The sequence below is a fragment of the Dermacentor silvarum genome, chromosome 5 (assembly GCF_013339745.2).
Source record: "Dermacentor silvarum isolate Dsil-2018 chromosome 5, BIME_Dsil_1.4, whole genome shotgun sequence".
In the NCBI taxonomy this organism is placed as follows: Eukaryota; Metazoa; Arthropoda; class Arachnida; order Ixodida; family Ixodidae; genus Dermacentor; species Dermacentor silvarum.
The window spans coordinates 28,488,962-28,511,304 of NC_051158.1; the positions used below are offsets into that span (position 1 = coordinate 28,488,962).

At 48.4% G+C, this 22,343-nt stretch overlaps 1 protein-coding gene across 1 annotated transcript in view; it reads right to left on the bottom strand.

Moving 5' to 3' along the window:
- Positions 1 to 22,343, bottom strand: part of LOC119454028 (extracellular serine/threonine protein CG31145) — a 63,109-nt gene that overhangs the window by 20,058 nt on the left and 20,708 nt on the right. The window contains exon 5 of the mRNA XM_037716043.2: positions 13,253 to 13,331. Within this exon, the coding sequence (XP_037571971.1) occupies positions 13,253 to 13,331 (79 nt within the window). The remainder of the gene's footprint in view (positions 1 to 13,252; positions 13,332 to 22,343) is intronic.

The window sequence follows — 22,343 nt, forward strand, 5'->3', positions numbered from 1 at the left end:
GATAGATAGATAGATAGATAGATAGATAGATCTAAATCTCCAAGGCAGGCCAATTGGGCGCAAATGTGACGAACATCAGACAAGAAGAAAATAACATAACAAGAAGGCAACACCGCATGCTCTAACTACCCGTCCTATTGAGAAATCAATTACTCAATCACTCAATCTATGGACGAAATACCTAGTAGCTAAACTGAAGTTATTCACTCACTCACTCACTCACTCACTCACTCACTCACTCACTCACTCACTCACTCACTCACTCACTCACTCACTCACTCAACCAATCAATCAATCAATAAAATTATCGTAGGGTTTATTATTTATATTAGTATTTACAAAATACGGTTTCGGACGGGAGTTTCTTTCGAGTCGCGGGGGGGAGGGGGGGGGGTGATTATAGCGCGCATGAATGCGGTACACACGAAAACAAGAGAACGCGAGCGCGTGCGATTGCGCAGTCGTTACTCACATCGACAGTGATGAGGCGACAGCAGTCCCTGCGCCACGGACCATCCGCCTGTCGAGCCCCGTATATAGCCTCTGTCTCGTATTGTTTCGATTTTATTTGCGACTCAATTCTTCGAGACGCGCACGACCGAGATTGGAAAAAGGGCGCGCGCGTTCGACGTGAACTTCGAGGACAGCGCGTCGTGACAGACGCGACACCGCAAACGATTCATTAAACTCCAGAGATGACGTACGTGTCTAGCCACGGAGTTATACGTCGCAGCTGGCGTCGTGAAAGAGCCTTGTGCGCTGAACGGAAATTACCGGGCCAGTTGCAATTCAATCGCAATAACGAAGCGGAAGCCGCAACGTTTCGAATAGGGAGCGCATCGACGGAGGGTTACTAGTAGCCGCGTAAAAGGGTGCAATAAATGATCAATCTGATACAATTGAGGGTTTTCACAGCGGCAGCGGAAGCCAGCCGCGCACGGTGGTATTCATGTCTCCACGATCAATCGCACCACATCACACAAAAAAACTTCGTGATTGGCAACGCGGTTCCTCTGGACTGTATGGAAGCACGTTAAGCGGATGAGTTGTGAGCGCATAAGGGAAGTATTTCCAAGCCACGACCGGCAGTGTACCGATATCTCCAAATTGAAAAACAAACAGCTTTGAATTCTATCGGTATATTAACGTACGAGGCAGAAACTTGTAAGACGGCAAAGAAGCTTCAGCAGAGACTACAGGGACCGCTCAACGAACGATGGAGCGAGAAATGATGGTCGTAACAATAGATTGGAGAGCAAACGCGGACAACTGATACCCTAGTTGGGATAAATATATACGGACCCTCACGGCGACGCCGACGACAAACATTCGATCGGACTGTCCACATAAGTGCCATCGCAATAAAATGTACAAGTGAAGCTTGGGCAGGGCATGCATAAGGCGTGGATCATATAATCTGCAGTCTAGGAGATTCACAGAATGGATGCCAAAGAAAGGGAAGCGCTGTAGAGGACGGTAGTGAACAGTGGTGCTGTGGTGAGTGAGTGTAATGATAGTGACATAGTGATAGTGACAAGTGATAGTGACAAGGCAAAGAAGATAGTGATGATGAGTGTAATGAGGAACAGTGCAATTAGGGAAAAATGAAACCGAACGAACGAACGAACGAACGAACGAACGAACGAACGAACGAACGAACGAACGAACGAACGAACGAACGAACGAACGAACGAACGAACGAACGAACGAAACGACCGATCGACCGACTGCTGTATTTCGAAGCTGTCCGATAATTGGAAGCATGAATATGTTCCTTACCCTCCCTGAATACCAGCACTTTCACTACGGCGATTTTATCCAATAAGACAACCGTCGAGAAGAAAGAACCGGGCGAGAACCCTTGGTCCCTGATCGAGAAATTCAGCGGCACCTGAGCGCAAATATATATTTGTTGTTGTTTTTGTTACTGCTGCTGCTGCAGATCCCAAATTGAATGACGCAAATCCCAACACGGCGAATCTCTGGACGCCTTCGAATTCGAGTCTTTCTTCCTGTTTTTCTTTTTCTTTCTTTATCTGTTATATCTGGGGAAGAGCGTTGTCCCTTGAAAGTCAACCGGAGCCAGCTTGTTTGGCAACGGCGCCTAAGCCGCGCAGCTGCAGCTGGTGGTCCTGCGTTGGGTTTTCGCTTGTTTACGTTGCCTTTTTTTCTTTTTTTCATTTCTATACCCCACTACCGCCCGGCCCCCTCCAGACTCTCATTTCACAAAGTCTATACCTTTCCTGGAAAGTGTTTACGCACAAAGAAACAGCAAAAAAAAAAAAAAAAAAGAGAGAGAGAGAGAGAGAGAGAGAGAAAGACAGAGGGAAAAAGACGGTGCTTCGATAACAACAACAACAATAATAATAATACAAAAGAGGAGCCTAGACGGACGACGGCATTTCAGACGAGGAAAACGACGACGCACACCTCGATATGATGCACGTGGCACTGCCACATTAGCACACGGAGTTGCGTGCAAAAAAAATTACACGAGTGAGAACCATGGCGCTGGTGTCTGCGGGAGCTACTAGCGTGGCTGTGTTCAGCCAGAACGATGGGACGTGAGCTTCCTCAAATATGGAACTGAATTCTGGGGCTTTACGTGCCAAAACCACGATCTGATTATGAAGCACCTCCTATAGTGGGAGACTCCGGAGTAATTTTGACCACCTGGGTTTGACTATCAACAGGCACGTAAATCTAAGCACACAAACGTGCTTTTTTTTTCTTCTTTTACAGCGAAGCTGTTAAGGGCTCACTCTTCGATGGTTGCGTCCGGATGTAGAAAAAAATTTTTCACAGTTTCGCCCTAAGGGCGAAGCAATGAATGCGATAGCAACACAGCATTGTCATACGAAGTAAGGTGAGCGGCTTTGGTAGCAATATGAATTGTACTAAACATGAGCTGATTAAGTAAGCAGGTGTGCTGCGGCGTAAGTAGACCGACATGAAGAGAGACTCGATGACGACGAGAAGGCGCGTGGGAAACGGTGGTGTTGATGAGAAGCACTTCCCGTGGGCAGCGCGTGCGAAGGGACACACCTGTAGCGCTGCACTGCCGATCCGGGCAGCATAGCATGTGTAGCGTGCGTTGGAAAATGTGGCCCGACTATTACTAACTGAATGAACAAGCGTGGTGTGAGCGCGCACAAACAAGCATGAATAGATCACACTGAATGACTGCAGACAACGACTGTCAAAACGCTGGCAGCAAGCGCATACGCCGCAGCGGGCGAAGGTACGTGCGGTCTATCGCTTCATAGGAAACTGAGCGGCGAATGCACAGCGCATAAAGGTCAGAGCCGTGTGGAGATAAGAGACGGTGCGGGCGAGCGACGAGCGCGGTTGTTGGCAGAGTAGAAGTGCGCCTCCCCCCCCCCCTTCCCCCCCGCTCCCTCCGGCGCTGGCTTCCGGCTTCCTTGCTTGCGCGTGGGAGATTGAGTGCGTTCGCTCTCCGTGATAGCGCGCGTCCCCGCACGCTTCCGCTCGGGCATACGGCGCGCGGCGAAGATTTTATCTATACGGAACCTCACGGCGACGGCGACGCCGACGGCAGAAATCCCGTTGAAGTGTCCATATAATTGCTATCGCAAAAAAAACTCTCATTGGCCGTATGCTGTATGTGCGAGTGAAAGCGCGCGAGGGCGAGTGACGCGCACTTTCACGGGGAGCGAACGCACGGCGCAGAGCAAACGCGACTTCCCAGTGGAAGGGGAGCGGTGGGCGAGGAGGGCATCGAGGCACCCTAGACTGTGCGTGTGCGTGCCCGCTCTCCCACTGCGGCGCATGCGCGCAGCCCTGCCGGCCTTTGCCGCCGACTCTCTCTGGGCTCTCGCCCGCCTCTCCCCTAATAGTGCCGACAACGGCGTTTAGCCGTTCCGTCACGTAGGCATCGCGCTAGCGCTCTTATCGGTTGCCCTTACGACTCGCCATGGCCCGGCTGCGTGCCCTTTGTTCGGAGGAACAACGCAACGAGCGACGGGGAACTGGCGACTCAATCTCCCACGCGAAAGGAGGACAGCGGGAAGGCAGCGCGGGAGGGAGGGGTTGCGGCTTCTGCTCTGCGAGCAACTTGTACTTTGCGCTGCGCCGGGCGGTCGCGCGCACCGCATCTTGAAAGTGATCTGCAACACGGCTCCTACCTTTGTATGCGCTGTGCTTTCGCCGCTCAGTTTCCGTTGAAGTGATATAGCGCATGAACCTTCGCCCGCTGCTGCTGGCGAGCTTGCTCACGCCAGCGTTTTGACAGCGGTTGTGTGCGGTCACACAAACAACACGCACAACTATTGTCGACGGCGGCGGCATTTTCCCCGCGTTCGCACCGAACGCGCGCAGCATTGGTGACGTGTTTATGAAGAACGTGCCAACCTTTGCAGTACACCCTATGGCGGTGTACCGTAGCGACCACAATGCCATGGTGCCTGTGGTCACTAAATAAAACCACCAGGTCATATATATTTCTCATTCTTTAATTGTTCAAATAACCAATTACACCATCACATCTTAATAGTCATAATTGGAAATACATAATTCCCACCATATATTCGCTGGTCTTCCATCTCCACCCCAGTGGAAGGGCTGACAGTTATTTTTTTTTTGCATTTAGCCCACATCGAAATGCAGCCGCCACGGCAGATATCAAACACGTGACCTCTAGCTTAGCAGCGCAATGCCATAGCCACTAAGCTAGCGCGACATTCCAGACAGTCCTCGCCTGTAGATCGGTGATTTTTTCTGTAGACGGCCACAAGTCTTTCTATCCCTTATATTCGGGTAGAAACACAATATTCCTCAATGGTGAGTGATGCCATTTCAGCGCAAATAACAGAAACTATAGGCGTGTGCAAATCGTCGAGACAGAATCGAATACGAGAGGAATATATAGTGCTATAGAAGCGAATCGAATCAAATCAAATATTTTTCAAAGAATTTTCGAAGAATGAACAAGCCTTCTCACAATTCATATAAAACGATGTTCACATTCTAGCGTTCGTAACGTTAGCAAGTTTCCGTCAATACATCGCACGTTATGAAATGTTGTTTACTGAAGCCACAAATGGAGCGTTAGAGACAAATAAGCCCTCTTCTTGCGTGCACATGTCTCTTCACGATAGTGCGCATGATCGCTGCATAGCTTGTAAAGTATGGCTGCCTGAGAGACGCACTGCAGCCTGCTCCGCTATGCAAGTTCTCATGATTTATACCAATAATATATGCCCGCAGCTCGGGATTAGCTTTATCCTATACTTTTGCCCCAGTTTTATGCTTAATTGGGCGCAGTGCACGTTTCGCAGTATTCGCAATACGAGGTCGTGACTCTCACACACGAGGTTGAATATTTCTGAATAAAAGCTCAAAGGATCACCGACACGATCTTTTTTTTCTTTTTGTCCCGTTCTTGTTCTTTGTGTAGCCGTCGACTCTATAATTACGGAACGAAGCCTGAATTATTCGAGAGCACAGCAAATAACGGATTATTACGACACTTTCTGCGTCCCATGAACTTCTTTTAATCTCTTAATCTTAAAGCTCTTGAATACTAATGAGTTGTTCGCCCCAGAAGTGAATGGCACCGCACACGTCGTTTTGCCGCCTTCATCCGCGCCAGTTCTGCGTTTTTTATGCTGCGGCTGAAGAAGTATGGACAAAAAAAAAAAAAAAAAAAGAAAAAGAAACTGCGACCAGAGGCGAGGTGATATACGACGCAAGGACAAATCACGACATAAGAACTACGCTGATTTACGTTCCTCGCATCAGGTTATTTGCATATTCAAAGCCAAGAACAGCGGCGGTCGCGAAACTTCTGAGGCAACGCGAGTGCCGGGATATATGACGTATACGCGCGAGTTGGCCGTTACGCCACGTTTCACGGATAAAAGAAAAAGTCGCAGCTTACTCGCGATTCAGTCTATAGAGTGACCGAGTTCTCATAATTCGATGACTATCTGTTGACACCTGCGCGACTTCTCCTACGTGATGGCTAGTCTATGAGCTATGTCATTCCGACCTACTGCTTCCGTCTACCAGATCTGCTGTCATACTGCTGCTACAACTATAGTGCACTCTGCGAGTCTACGTCGCGTCAACTACGGACAACCGAAACATAACAGCCCAATAGCTTTCCTTTTTTCTAGTTCTTAAACCTGATATATATATATATATATATATATATATATATATATATATATATCCCACAGCTACACAGCTACATACAACATACACCATAGTTATCGCTATATAGAACTCAATACACACCGGCCATAAATGTATACGATCGCTAAATAAGCCCGCGCACACGTTCATGTAAACGTACGCGAACCAGAACTATCGTTTTATTGCAACCACCTCCGTAAAGCGTGCTGTGGAGGAGAGCGTTGCGCAAGCCCGAGCGCTCCGCCAGTCACGTGCCTCTCTACGTCACAACGCTCCGCTGCTCCTCCTTCCCGGCTCCGTCGCTCTTCTCGCGCGCGTCGCTCCCCGCTGGGGACACACACGCCCCCTACATCAGGGAAGGCAAAATTATGGCTCCGTAAATGCTAACCTATTAAAACCCGCCCGAGGGAACGCATTGTGCAGTGGTATCATGAATCGGCACAACCACGTCTTTGAGTACCGGTGTCGGTCCTATATACTCATTCCGCCGATGATGTCTTTCCTACATTGCCGAAGGCCAAGCTTTGGTCTGTGTAGAATGATACCGTATCAATATAGAAATATTAAAACTAGCGGACGCAAGCAGCGAACACTGTAAAAGGATTGACACCCTCAAAAGTGAATAAGGGTGTAAATCAGTTCATCACTAACACCCTTACACCCTGCAAATTATTTTTATATTTCCACCCTTAAAAGTGAATAAGAGTGTAAATCAGTCCATCACTTACACCCTTACACTCTGTAAATTATTTTATATGTGTACACTCTTCAGAGTGAATGAGGGTGTGAATCAGTCCATCACTTACACCCTGTAAATTATTTTATATATGTATACTCTTAAGAGTGAATGAGGGTGTAAATGAGTCTAAAAACTCACACTCTTGCAAAAAAGCGTGTAAAGGTGCGAGTTACAGACCAATTTACACCCTTTTCACTTTTAAGGGTGTAAACTATTTTACGATGTAGCCTACCCCAGAGCAACAGCGTGGGTGGGTCTGCGCGTGTACATAAATCCGAACTCTGTGCGGCAGGTCGAACGGCGTCGGCTGATGCTTCGTATATCACGTTGCAACACTGCGTCTCCGAATTGGTGACAATAAAACGCGTCGTATTTGCAAGCGTCACCGAAAATATTAACGTTCAAAACGAGTTCCTACACAGAACTTTCTGTGGGCCTAGTTGGTGCATATATGACAAAGTTTTTATAAACTTCGTCAGAGTCTCTTACACTTTCGGGCACTGCTCATGAAAAGCTAGCTGTATGGAGAGGAGCTTGCAGACTGAACTCGATTCGCACAACGATGCACGACCTTAGGGGGAGAGGGACCCTTTAGTTCTACGTCCGTCGCTGTAGATGAGCCCAGGAAACGGAGGGACTCGGCGAGGGCTGGCGGTTTATTTATGTTTGCGCACCCAAAAAGCGATGATAATAACATTCCTCGTATAGAAAAAGGCACCCAGGTTATATCTCGGCTCTTGTTTCCAGCGATCTATCCGCTTGCTGGAGCGAATTCACGCGGTCACCCTGACCGCACGGGAAGTTTCAAGAAGCCGTGAAACAATAGAGCTATTCATCGTGCGCGCCCGACCGGTTTCCGTACGCTGACCGCACAAGGATCGGATGCGCATAATGATCGAACCGCTACGTTCGCTAATCAGTGCTCTGCACAAGACAAAAGGCCCCGAGCAGCTTCACTTTTCTTTATTTCTTTCTTCTTTCTTTCTTTCTTGATCTCTCACTGTGGCAAGTAAGGAGGTTGCTGCGAAGCGACCTCGGAAACTTGTTCAGCCAAGACAGGCAGGCGTCATGTCGTGCAGCACGCATACATTTCGAACAGTATCACTTAAAGACAGACAAAAGAAAATAGAGAAATAAAAACAAGGAGAGGCAGTAAGGTTAAGCAGGCCGACGTTCAGTTGGCTACATTGCATGGGGAAAGCCGGATAGAAAGAAAGAAAGTTCATGCGCACCACGGTAGAAGACAAGTATAGTCAACTGTCTCAACAAACCGAGCCAGGACAAAGACGGGGCAAGGAAGAGAGGGCAAGGTAACCTAGGAAGTAAACGAAGTGAAGAACAACATCAACGTAATAATTAGTTGATGCCAACAGCGAAACAACGGTGGCGGCGACGACAAGTGACTATATTTCCGGCAGCCAACAGAGTACACTGTAAAACAATTTACACCCTTAAAAATGAATAAGGGTGTAAATGCGTTTGTAACTCATATTTTTACATCGAAAACGGGTGTAAGGGTGTGAGTTATAGACCGATTTACACCCTTGTTAACTTTTAAGTAAATTAACTTACAGTGGATAACCCGGGTGAAAAGCTGCCGGCACAATATCGCGGGGGCTATTCTGCCGGCAGTTCCTGCCGGCAGAATTTCGCTGGCATATCGGCCAGCGTGTTCTTCTTTTTTTTTTACTACGCTTCCCCAACAGGCCTGAACAATATATGACGAAGACCGTGACTACAAGGTGAGAAGAAGACGAAGAACAAGGGCGACGACGACGAGACCGACAAGTTGAAGAAGAAGAAGGACAACAATCAAATCAAATAAAAATGATTAAACAACGCAGTGATGTCGAGGGGGCGCCGACAAAAAGCCCATGCAAAGGCATGACTGGAGGTCTACGCCCCCTAACGACGATGGCAATAACAGCGATGACAAGAGACAAGAAAAAGTACCGGCGACGACAAATAACATAGGTGACAACAACAATAACAATAAGTACAACAATGACGACAAGAAAGAAGAATAACAAAAAAAAAACCACCTTCCCCTGTTGAGAAAATGGGGGCAAGCGAAGCTTGTCGTGTGTGTACCTGCGCCCTACTACTTTTCCGTAGTTACGAGGCGTGCACCACCGCTGTCGGGTTCCTGGAGTGCCAGCTGACGCTGTCGCAGGCGTTCCGCTTTGTTTGCCCTAAACTCAGGGTCGGCGGCTCTTCGCTGACGTTTCGCCTTGACTTCGGAAGCCCTCAGGCTAGAATCGGCACGTCGACGGCGAGCCCTTTCCCGAGCAATTTCGCGTCGCCGTTGCTCAAACGCAGCCTGCTCCTCGGCGGAACGCACTACTACGGCCTTCCCATCCGGGCGCCGAAACTGATTTGAAGCGAGAGAAGCCCGGCGGTGCGCGCGCCAAGCCCCTTTCCTGCCCTTTCCCTCCCCGCGACGCACCAAACGACCCTGATTGGTCGAGCGCGTCACGTGATCAGGCACCGGCGCAGCTTTCCCCGCACCTGCTCTGCTCTGGGAGCGGAGCTGAAATGGGCGGCCCCGGTATGAGTCACACGTGATTTCTTTCTTTCTTTCTTTCGTTCTTGTCACTGGCGCATATAGGCACACCCAATGTGGGCTTGCGCCACCCGTGATTTTATTATCGTTAATCGTGACGTAACCGACGAGCATGTGATGTTACTGATGTCATGACCTATCAGTCATGTTAGTCATACATTCGTACCTTTCCATGCCAATTTTGGTATGTACGAAGTGAACGAGGCGCGAGTTTTCTACAAGTAGGATTGTAGCGTTACAACACCGCCGCCGACACTTGTGAGGCAATACAAGCTTCGCTTGAAAAGACAGAAAGGAGTGGTGACAAATGGCGGTTGCTTCCGCATTCGCGAGGCTCGTGCATTCTAAGGAGCGCCGAGATGGAGTCTCCGGCTTATGCAGGAGGAACAGAAGCGAGACCAAAAGGCAGGCGCCGCGAAGGCGGCGTAAATCACACTCGCGAGCCTGCGAGCCTGTCAAAGTGAATTCCGTGGTGTACGGAAATTGAAATATAACTCAAACGCGGTAAGAGTCTGACGAAGGGATGGCGGCCGCAGTCCTCGCGATGCGAGTGACACGACGTCATCGGTGACTATGAACGCGAGTGACAAATAGTAAAAGATTGTGGGTGTCAACGAGTGCGAGTTTACGATTGTGAGAGGGCGAGAGAGAGTAAATGAGCGTGGTCATGAGTGAATGAGTGAGTGTAAGCGTCTCACAGCGGCAGTGAGTGAGCGAATGCGAATTAATGATTGTGAGAGGGCGGGTGAGAGTAAATGAGCGTGATCATGAGTGAATGAGTGAGTGTAAGCGTCAAACAGGGGCAGTAAGTGAGCGAGTGCGAGTTTACGATTGTGAGAGGGCTAGAGAGAGTAAATGAGCGTGGTCATGAGTGAATGAGTGAGTGTAAGCGTCTCACAGCGGAAGTGAGTGAGCGAATTCGAGTTTACGATTGTGAGAGGGCGGGCGAAAGTAAATGAGCGTGATCATGAGTGAATGAGTGAGTGTAAGCGTCAAACAGGGGCAGTAAGTGGGCGAGTGCGACTTTACGATTGTGAGAGGGCGAGAGAGAGTAAATGAGCGTGGTCATGAGTGAATGAGTGAGTGTAAGCGTCAAACAGGGGCAGTGAGTGAGCGAGTGCGAGTTTACGATTGTGATAGGGCGAGAGAGAGTAAATGAGCGTGGTCATGAGTGAATGAGTGAGTGTAAGCGTCAAACAGGGGCAGTAAGTGAGCGAGTGCGAATAAATAATTGTGAGAGGGCGGGCGAGAGTAAATGAGCGTGATCATGAGTGAATAAGTGAGTGTAAGCGTCAAACAGGGGCAGTGAGTGAGCGAGTGCGAGTTTACGATTGTGATAGGGCGAGAGAGAGTAAATGAGCGTGGTCATGAGTGAATGAGTGAGTGTAAGCGTCAAACAGGGGCAGTAAGTGAGCGAGTGCGAATAAATAATTGTGAGAGGGCGGGCGAGAGTAAATGAGCGTGATCATGAGTGAATAAGTGAGTGTAAGCGTCAAACAGGGGCAGTGAGTGAGCGAGTGCGAGTTCACGATTGTGATAGGGCGAGAGAGAGTAAATGAGCGTGGTCATGAGTGAATGAGTGAGTGTAAGCGTCTCACAGCGGCAATGAGTGAGCGAATGCGAATTAATGATTGTGAGAGGGCGGGCGAGAGTAAATGAGCGTGATCATGAGTGAATGAGTGAGTGTAAGCGTCAAACAGGGGCAGTGAGTGAGCGAGTGCGAGTTTACGATTGTGATAGGGCGAGAGAGAGTAAATGAGCGTGGTCATGAGTGAATGAGTGAGTGTAAGCGTCAAACAGGGGCAGTGAGTGAGCGAGTGCGAATAAATAATTGTGAGAGGGCGGGCGAGAGTAAATGAGCGTGATCATGAGTGAATAAGTGAGTGTAAGCGTCAAACAGGGGCAGTGAGTGAGCGAGTGCGAGTTCACGATTGTGATAGGGCGAGAGAGAGTAAATGAGCGTGGTCATGAGTGAATGAGTGAGTGTAAGCGTCTCACAGCGGCAATGAGTGAGCGAATGCGAATTAATGATTGTGAGAGGGCGGGCGAGAGTAAATGAGCGTGATCATGAGTGAATGAGTGAGTGTAAGCGTCAAACAGGGGCAGTGAGTGAGCGAGTGCGAGTTTACGATTGTGATAGGGCGAGAGAGAGTAAATGAGCGTGGTCATGAGTGAATGAGTGAGTGTAAGCGTCTCACAGCGGCAGTGAGTGAACGAATGCGAATTAATGATTGTGAGAGGGCGGGCGAGAGTAAATAGCGTGATCATGAGTGAATGAGTGAGTGTAAGCGTCAAACAGGGGCAGTGAGTGAGCGAGTGATGGTTAATGATTGTTAAAGGGCGAGTGAAAATAAAAGAATGTGATCCCAATTGAATGTAGTGGGCGAGAGTAATTATGCGAGAATGGGCGACTGAATGTAAGAGTGAGCGAATGAGCACTTGCGGTTACTGAGCCAGCTGGCGCGAGTGATGTGACAGCAGGCAGGTTTAACACATCAATGTTTTCTGCTGATCGTGTTCCATCTACACATCTATACACTCTTATGAGATACGGATACGACTGCGAGTCATGCTGTAACAATAGGCGGTCCCTGGACCACGTAAAAGCTACACAAAGCAGGGAATCAAGTGAACGCCCGTACCTCGTCTTAACGTGAAAAAATTTTTCTTGAGTGGTGTACTTGGTTCTAGAATGGGTTATTGGCGGCGCTGCGGACGCGTTTTCGTTGCGTAGTGTGCTTAAAGCGCTCTTTCGAACGTATTAAGTGGCACGCATTTACGTGCACCGCAGGTGGAATGGACACTTTCCAAACTATAGAGTGGACGACATAACACGAGGAGTTAAGAAAGATGACGTACATGTCGTCTGAGACTTCAGCTTAGAGAGAGAGAAAGAGAAAGAGATAAAATCCCGTTGAAGTTGCCAGCACTGGCAAGCAGAATCTTTCATGAGCTGGAAATTTTTCGGCATTAGGGCTTAAGCGCTTAAGAAAAAAAATATGTAGCTATAATTTCGGAATGCCGCGCTCTTTTACGGCCAGAAGAGGAAAATTACGGCAGAAGGCGTTTTCTCGAATTGCATAGCAACTATTTTTTCTTCTTCTGGATCTCAAAAAAAAAAAAAAAAAAAGAAAGAGAGAAAAGAAGAAAGAAAGAAAGAAAAAAAAAAAAGAAACGACACGAAAGAAATAAAACTTTTTCACTTTTTTTTCATGACCCTAACTTCACACACCTTCCTTTAATTACGAACTTCGCAACTGCCGCCCGCATACGATTCTGTCGCAGTCCTCAGGCTTTCGGGGCTCGAGAATCCTTTTACAGAGTTTTTTACACTTTTACAGAGCAACAACGGCCCAAATAAGAAAAATAAAACTAATATCCATGATGGCACTTTCCGTATCGAAATTGCAAAAAAAAAAGGAAAAAAAAATGACATCCATATTCTGTTTCATAAATCACCAATTACCGCGAAATTAACGATAAGCAAAACGTTTTCAGACAATACTTTATCATTCTCAATTGATTTAGCGTCTTTCTTTAGTGTTCCTTTAAGCAGCCCGCTACGCGTCAGTTAAATGCAAATTTTCCTCGTTAATTAAACATGCCCGATATTACGCCCTCCCCCCCCCCCTTCCATCTCGCCCACATTGTGTAATGTCATTCTGGCGTTGAGGGTACTCTGTTGAATAATAACGAAATAAATTACACTGCGTCGGTACTTCTGAAAAATAATGGGGACGCGTGAAAAGCTCAGAACAAGAAACAATAATTGGGGCCTCGAACCCGCGACCTACCTCATGGGCTTGAAGAGAGCCTGTCCGCCATTTTCGTAGTCGATGATGAGCTTCAGCTGCGTGCCGCCATCTTTGAGGCCTGAAGTGAGAACAAAGAATTTTTCATCGGTGAGCTTCTTTCTTTTCTGTTTTTCTTTTGGCAATGGCGCTGACAAAAAATGTTGCGTTCATTTAATTATCGACTTACTTCATTATTGCTTCATTATTAACGTGGTATAAATTGAAACGGGAACAGTGATCAAGAAATTACAACGCTTCCTAATTGTTCGTTGAAATTGTGGTGCGGCTTCGTGCGTAGGATATCGCTAAACAAGTTGTAGGCACAAGTAAAATTAAAGAAAAACAACCATTTCGGAGCATAAAGAGTGCCACTGTAAAAGAATGGCAAAGTTTTTCAGAGTATCGACAAGGTATTGGTAATGTTACCAATAACATTACCAACACGGCAGCCAAGAAAGTAAATAAAGACAATCAGAGCACGAATAGGCTCTGATGTAACATAGCGGGAAAGTATTCACTGAACAAAATATACCATACCAAAGCATTAGCCAAATATCGCTAAATGTTGCCAATATTTTGCAAGAAAGGAAACAAATAACACCCTCGAAGCGTGAATAGCCCTGCTATAAAACAGTCGCAAAGTAGTGGCAGTATTGACAATTTTTTCCCAACGCATTGGCAAACTGTTGCCAATGTTGCCAAATGCTGACCAGCACCGCCGCCAAGAAAGGAATAAAGGACCATTTAGGAGCTTGAACAACACCGCTGTAGTGCAACGGTAAATCATCCGCTGCATTAGTAATGTACTGCAAAAGCATTGACGAACTATTGCCATTGTTGCCAGCAGCTTGCCAGCACTGTAGCCAAGAAAAAAACAAGTGAACCCCTTCGAAGCATGAAAAGCGTCGCTATATAACAGAGGCACTGTATTGGCAGCATGGCAACATTCTGCCGAAGTACTGGCATTACTGTACACGCCAAACGCGCGTGCACCAAGCGGAAAACACTATAAATCACTCGTGGCTGAAACACGCACCCACGCGTCGTCAACGCAGGGACAACCGACGCATAAGAAGAGCAACCTATACACCAATATTGGGGAAGTGCCAACGCAACGACTCTGAAAGCGTGTGGGTTTCGACGGACGTGTGTAGAAATCATACTTATGAAGAAGTCTGAGTAACTCCAGAAGTTCGTCTAGCGCGGTTGTTGCTCCATCAGATGATCTGCCCACACATTTAGAAGTATAAATCGATGCTCACATCCTAGCATTCATAACGTTAGCAAGTTTCTGTCATAACGTTGCGCGTTATAAAGCGTTGTTTGTTAAAAGCACGAATGGAGAACTATAGGAACACATAAGAAGTCTGTACCAGTTCACAGGACTCTCCGGAGAGTGCGAGTGATCGTTGTGTATAGAATTCGATAAGTATTCGAAAAATAGTCGAATTTACGAATAGTGACTATTCGATTAGAAGACCGAATCGCGAATGGAACACTAATCGATCCCTTAGTTGAAAGTTTCGAAGATTCGCACGTCCCTATAGACCGCGATCTGCTCGGCGAAATCACGAGCAGTTGAAACTTGCTTTGTTTCTCTGCAGCCAGCTGGGAGACACATGTCTACGGTTCGGGTCTGCGTCCTTACTAAACGCCGGCACTGTACGCAAGATGACGCCCGCTACATGGTCTTTATCCCCTGAATGTCATCGTGTCACATACGCGTAGAAAGACCGAACAATGATTAAAAAAGAAACAGAAAGGAAAAGAAGAAAGAAGAAAGCTGCGCAGATGCTCCGTGCTCTGACACGCAATGCACTGTCACGCCGTATTATATATCACCACCCGCGCTGACGGCAGCGCCATCTATAGAGAGCGTAGCCCTCTTCTGGGGGGTGTAGGAGGTAGCCGAGATGGGGAATATGGGTGAGGGGGACGAATTCGCGCACTGTTGTCGTACATAGCGTAGCTTGCGCAAGGCGACTTCATCGCTCGCGTTCCTCCAACACATTACCGTCCCTACGCGCACAGAGGGCTGGTAGAGGGACGTGCTGATTAATGGGCACGCCGCGGGGGGCCGGGCAGATGAACGATGCGCGCAGGAACTCAAAAGAAGATAAGAAAGACCCTTTGAGAGAGAGAGAGAGAGAGAGAGAGAGAGAGAGACAACGCGGGTATGTCCGCGCGTATAGTCGAAGACGGCGCAACGGCAATGACTCTATGCCAGAGATTAGCGCGCCACCGCCTGTACGAGATATGACAGTGTACACATGACTACATCACAGCGCACTCACAGACGCACGTGTGTGTGTCAAGGGGGCAAGGTCTTCCATCAGGATCGCGCCGGATTGCGCTCAGATGACTCGTCACAAGTGAGTTAATTAGGTCGCCAGGCGGTAATAAGAGCGCCGGAGACAATGCCGAGCCAATTAGAGACGCGGCAGGCCGCGCGGACCCGCCACCCGCCCGCGACGATGGATCGCGACTACGAAACTGCGGCTATAGAACAAATACGGAAACACCACTGCCTTCCCCGATCCTTGCACAACCTTATCTACCCCCTCCGATCGAAGGATGGATAGGTGGTTATATATACAAGGAGGGGCGATGAGGGAACATTCTATAGGCTTTCGCGAATAATGCGCTGACCACCGGATGATGAAGTTTCGAAGATGAACGCGGTGGCGGTTATATAGAGCTAAGAGGTGGGCTTTAAAACGGAGATCGGAAGAGAAGACGGGGGATGGGACGGTGATAGGTACTGACATAGGCGTCGTTCGAGGCGATTCGCAGCAGCAGCCATTGTCGGCGCGGGCTAATCAATCTCCGAGTAATTAGCGCCTGAGCGAGCGCGGCGACGCGTCGGAGAACGGGGGACCCGGCCGCGGCCCTCGCGCTATCTCCGTCTTTCGCTTCGACGCGTCGGCCGCTTGTGTACTAAGTACACCATACGTGGGCCCGCAACGGACGAAAAGAGTATAAGGCGAACGATAGACGTTTAATTATAGGCCGCACGAAACTATATGTTAAAGCTGGCAGAGCACGGCACGCTGTCTGAGGGCAGTACAAGCAGACGACGTTCTGCCTCAGCAGACGACGAAAAGGTCGTCTGCAACGTTTTGTCCCCCTGGGGTCTTCTGCTGCGAAACCCTAGCACGTATTTAAATGCAACGAATATCGCTTTGTCAAATCACACTGCGCCAACAGCCGCGGTTTCGTATCATATAGGGGGGGTTCTGAGTATAAGGGTGCAATGTACAAGTACACACTCGCTCCGTCTCTCTAGCTTCGCGATCGCATCGGCCACGCGTATACTGATCAGACATTATGTGGACCCCCGACGGTAGGACAAAACTAGAAGCGAGCGATGGATGCATAATTATAGGTTGCGCTAACGCATGGGAAAAACCAGCAGAACACGCCATGTTTAACAGTTCAGCAGAGGACGTTCTGCCACACGCAGACTGAGCATACCTCGTCTGCATGCTAAGATGTCTGCAACGTTTGTTCCCCCTATCTTCTGCTGCGAAACTACGGCGCGGCCATGCAGTTAAAGGCAACGAATATAGTTCCGCCCATAGAGTTTCTCACTAGATTACCTAGAGGGAAATCTGGCGCTGCTGCGCTATGGTGTGCATGGGAATGCCGGTATATTATGACTTCGGATTGGAATCGTTCTCGGAGAGCCAGGACGCCTTGAAGAAGCGCCTGGCTAGCCCTGTTCCGTCTGTCACAATCATTCTTTTCCTACTAAAACAGCACGTGAAAAACTGTTCTAGCTTTATTATTACAGAAAAACATGTTTTTTTTAGGGGCGAAGCTCCTTAAAGCGGCACCCTTTCGTCCCTCGTCGTAGTAGTAGTGTGTAACCAGACTGAGAAAAATGAGAAAAAAAATTCCGAAGTTGTGTCCGTAGCGCGGAATCGAACCAGGGACCCCTCGCTTCCGAGCGCGCGGCGTTAGCCCACTACGCCACGAAGCACACATAGACACAAGCACCACGATGGCAATAAATACCCAACATTAACGAAAGGCCGCGTTTCTAGCGCGTTTCTAACGCGTTTGTGCTAGCGCGTTACGGCCCGTGTAAGAAGCTGGTGTAAGACGCTGTGGCCTCTCCGCCTTACCTTCAACGCGTTTCGAACGCGCTGCCCAAGGCGGTGGCAAGTCAAGTTCAAGTCGAGGAGCGTTTATGAATACGGGGTGTATACTCTCTCAGCAGTCATGTGATGGCGTCGGCAAACGCGGTGCACGTTCCGGCATGTGTAAATGGCTGCGTAAGACGCTGTGCCCGCTCCCCCTTACTAGAGAGTACTGCACGTCTCTAACGCGTTTGTGCTAGCGTCCCCTTAAGCGGGAGATCCGATGATTCCCTCCGGAGCTTCGCCCACTCATCATCATTCACCCCGTGGATATGCTGCGATTTTTTTATTTTGAGGACTTATTATTGGATGTACAATTATATTCAACATGAAAAGTGTTGCATACGTCTTGCAACAACTTTTCGTTCTTAAAGACTAGTTCTTTTCGCCTATAGGCACCGTCTACTCACGAAGGTACGAAGGTCGCGAGAAAGACCTTTTTTGCGATGGTCTATACTCTGCATGGACTACCGAACGAGTTCTTTGGAGCGTGTCCATTAGTCCACAAAAGTGCTGGCCGCTAAAGTCGAAGGACAGACGGCAAGATTTTAGCTCGCTTTGGAACAACTTATCATCTGTTCTTGCTTTTTTTCGCTTAATTATGTTTGTAGGTGAGTAAACTTTATTGAGAGAAGTTATATGGGTGAATGGAAGACTTTTATACAGACGTTATTTTAGGAACGCGTTATTTGTGTAGCCATATCCACGTTTTAAATGAAGCCTCGTACAACACCAGCCAACACAAGCCTCGCACACACATATCCCGTCATTCCCATGACTTTAAGAAACTCGCATAAGACGGTGGCGCCAGATTACCCTCTAGGTGTTATAGTGAGAAACTCTATGGCACCAAATATCGTTCCGCCAAATCACAAATGTGCCAACAGCCGCGGGTTTCGTAGGCACGTGATATTGCGGAGGTACGCGCAAAGGCACAGCAGTGTGTGCACAAGGCTATATAAGACATGTATACTACATAGCTTGCCGACCTGGCGAGATTGTGCGTGCGGGATTACAGCTTTACAGACGCACAGGGAGAAATACGGTGGGTATGGGAAGTATGCGCCCGTTTGCGAAAGTGAGGCCCTAATTAGACCGATCGGCGTAATAACGAGCCCATGATTAGGGCTCATCTATTCAGAGGGAAAATAACAAACAAGATCACGTCGTGCTGCAATCCACGAGCTTGTGAGGCGAATATACATAAAACATCGGCACAAAACAGGAATCTCTAGCGAGGAGCGCGGATGAGTGCGCGATTTATTAAAGCCGGCACGTTAATTAAGTCTCCTCTGCACGTTAACGAGAGTGATGGTGCAGGCAGTCAGGCCGGTCTGGAAAGGCGTAACTAACAAGGCCGCATAGCTGACGTAAGCAGAAGCAGGCTACTGGGACTCATCGGCACGGCTGATTTCGGCAGTAACTTCGGGATGAGCCACACTTCTGGGAAAGAAGGAAAAAAAATGAGTGCGCGTATAATCTCGAGTTTAGATTAGGTTCCCCCTTTTGCATCGAGCTGCAAGACATCCTGCTCAGAAGTTAAACGCCCCTTTCGTATATACTTCAGAAGATCGCGAAGTTAACCGTGGCCATCCATGCGCGTTATTTTTGTCCGTAGGCAAAACAGACCAAACTAGAATAAATGGAAGGACGTACGTCTTCATCAAAACAATTTTAGACGTTAAACGGAATGTCTAAATACGTCTTGCAACAACTTTTCGTTCTTAAAGACTAGTTCTTTTCGCCTATAGGCACCGTCTACTCACGAAGGTACGAAGGTCGCGAGAAAGACCTTTTTTCCGATGGTCTATACTCTGCATGGACTACCGAACGAGTTCTTTGGAGCGTGTCCATTAGTCCACAAAAAGTGCAATACATTTTGTGCACGGGCCCTCTACGGACAATTCACAAACGTCACAGATATACGTCTACAGACTTTTTTTAGGGGCTTTCGAAATAAAGCGACGTTGTGCGCCGGCGGTGGCATGCGTATGACGCGGCCGCGCGGGCCATATATCATGAAAGCGATCTGCGACAGAGACAGAGTGCACTGAGTGCTGATAGCTTCGTACGCGCTGCGTTCTCGCCGCTTAGTTCGCATTGAAGCGAGACGCAGCACGAAGGTCAATTCGCTCGCTGGTGCAGCCGCGCTTTCTCACTCCAGCGTTTTGACAGCGAGTGTGCGCGGTCATCGAGTGAGATGTGCTGATGTTTCCTTGTGCGCGCGTGACACCATACTTGTTAATTAAGTTAGTTAGCGAAAGTTTACAAGTTTACACGGCCGATAAATCTACTATCCTTACTTCGTATAGCTGTCTACTAATTTGCTATGGCAATCGATGCTTCGCCTTTTGGGAGAAACTGCGACTTTTCTTTCTTTCTAAGCGAAGCTTTCCTGGCTCTTCCCACTTTACTTGGACGGCATGCCTGGGCCAGTTAAATCGGCCGATCACGGAGATAAGGTAATCACAGCGTGATCGATACAAAAGACAGCGCATAATAAATAGTGGTGGACTCGGTGAGCCGATCCTGACACCGCTGCACGATATGCGTCGTCGCAGCAAGGATATTAAAATGATTTGTAACGCCGAGCCGTGGTCATGGAGGCAATTAATGCAACGTCAAAGCACCCACACGCCTCGTAGCGTTTAACCGGGATAGAACTAACCAATAAGTGCCCTCCAGCAGCATATTTCAGCAAGTGGAAGTACCTGGCAATCTGTGAACTTCGAAGTTGGTAAATATCCTTTGGACGCGAAACCGAGGATGAATCCAAAGAAGGCAGGGGAGGGAGGGGGGGGGGGGGGCAATAGCACGATTTTTTGTTTTTGAAAGCTTGCCTTGAGCGCACATGCCCTTTTGAGCAATACACACGTGCTTTATTGGCGATGATTTGACTTTAGACGCAGCGCACGGGCCGCAGCACACTGGGTAAACAATTAAGAATGACATGCGGCGCACTTTTGTTCTTTCCAGCGACTTCTCTGGTGCCGATTTCGTCTACTTCACTGACTTGTCGGTATAAACTTACGTGAAGTGAAGCATCCTCCTCCCTCCCTCCCCCCCCCCCCTTCCGGCGCCCCCGGCATCCATCCACCAGCAGAATATTTTATTCCGAAACTGACGAGCGAAACATTTTCGCATACATCAATTGCATTTCGTAGATTATTGATTCAACATCCGTAAACAAATTGTAAAAGAAGCCAGAATTCGCAAACTTCAAAGAAAATTCGGTGAGAGTTCCAGGCGTGTTCCGGGAAGCTATGTCGCTTGTCTTATATGATCTTTCTCAGATGATTTTCTGCCCAATCCTTTCTTTTAGTTATTTTTTTTCTCTCCATTCTAACGAACAAGTGCCGGCAAGTTGTAAGCCGGAACTGTGCACATGTGTGTCTGAGTAATAACCTCCTGATCCTCGCTTTCCCTTTCTTGTCTAGTGTTTCCAAAACAACAACAACAACAACTACAACAACAATAATAAAGATATCGGTGATCGAGTGTCAATGTAAGAGTGTCCACATATTCAGGCGACCTACCGGTAAACTACACACCTACGGCAAGGATTCGAACCCAGGATCATCGATCACGGCCGCAGAGTACGCGCCACGTGTGCACCCTCTCACGAGGCAGACGAGAGCGCGGTGCTTTTTCCAACACGACCCTCGCAAATGCAGCCCCATTTATACGGCGCGCATGCTATGTACCCTTTCGAGAAAGGGGGGTAATTCATTCCCCTTCGGACCGTGGGCCACTCGGATATATAGGTCTATACGCGCCAACGTTATATACACACACACCCGTGCCGGAGGAATTACGAACAAGACGCGCGGTCGGCAGCCGATGCACAGCCGCCTCCACCGCTGGCGGGCCGAATCCATTTGTCGCAATTAGGTCGCGACGCTGCGTATGCATCGAACTACCGCATTCGCTCGAACGTAGGCCGCCCTCGACTTTGCAAGGCCGACATCCCAAATTAGGAAGTTCAGAAATGAATAAGAAACCTTTCCTAGAATGAAAGTTGAACGAAAAAAAAAAAAGCGGCGGAGGGGGGGGGGGGGAGGGGAGGGAGGGAGGGATTCGACTGCAAAAAGAACATGAAACATCGCCAATATGTTGCAATATTGTAATTCTCGCGATACTGAATCGGGCTGAATTCGATCCCCCGCCACCACTACCTGTTAACTACTGTACTTTGTTAAGGTGTTGGTGTATTTTAATCTGTATATATGTATTTACTGTACTGCCACTCTTACACAATGCCCCAGGAGGGCTCTGTAAGGTACTTATTAATAAACTAAGCGAAGGATAGGTATCATTATTCAATCGTTAGGCAATCATTAGTCCGGCTACAAATGCGTATGTGGCCGCTGCGCGTGGTCGCGGGGCCATATCTTGAGAGCAATCTGCGTTGGGGGTGCAGTCTAGATGCGTCGGCGGCTCGTAGCTTTGTGCGTGCTGTGTGTTCTCGGCGCTCAGTTTGCGTTGAAGCGATAGACCGCACGAAGGTCACTTCGCTCGCTGCTGCGGCCGCGTTTGCTCACGCCAGCGTTTTCACAGCGAGTGCGTTCGCGGTCATCGAGTGTGATGTGTTCACGTTTGCTGTGCGCGCTGACACCATGCTTGTTAATTTAGTTAACAAGCGAACGTTTACAAGCTGATACAACCGATGAAAGTACTATCCTTATTTCGTATGACTCTCTGCTAATCTCTTATCGCAATCGATGCTTCGCCGTTTGGGCGAAACAGCGACTTTTCTTTGTTTTTTAAATAGTTGGCCCTACGTTCGAGTAAACGCGGTACACGCACATGAACTCGCGAGGTGAAGGGGTTGGGGAGAACCAGAAGAAAATAGCAGCACGACTCCTCTGCGGTGAACAAATAACGTTGCACGAACGCGCACGGCACAGGCCCAACGTTGGCGGGTCCGTAAGCGTGATTAATGGGCCAAT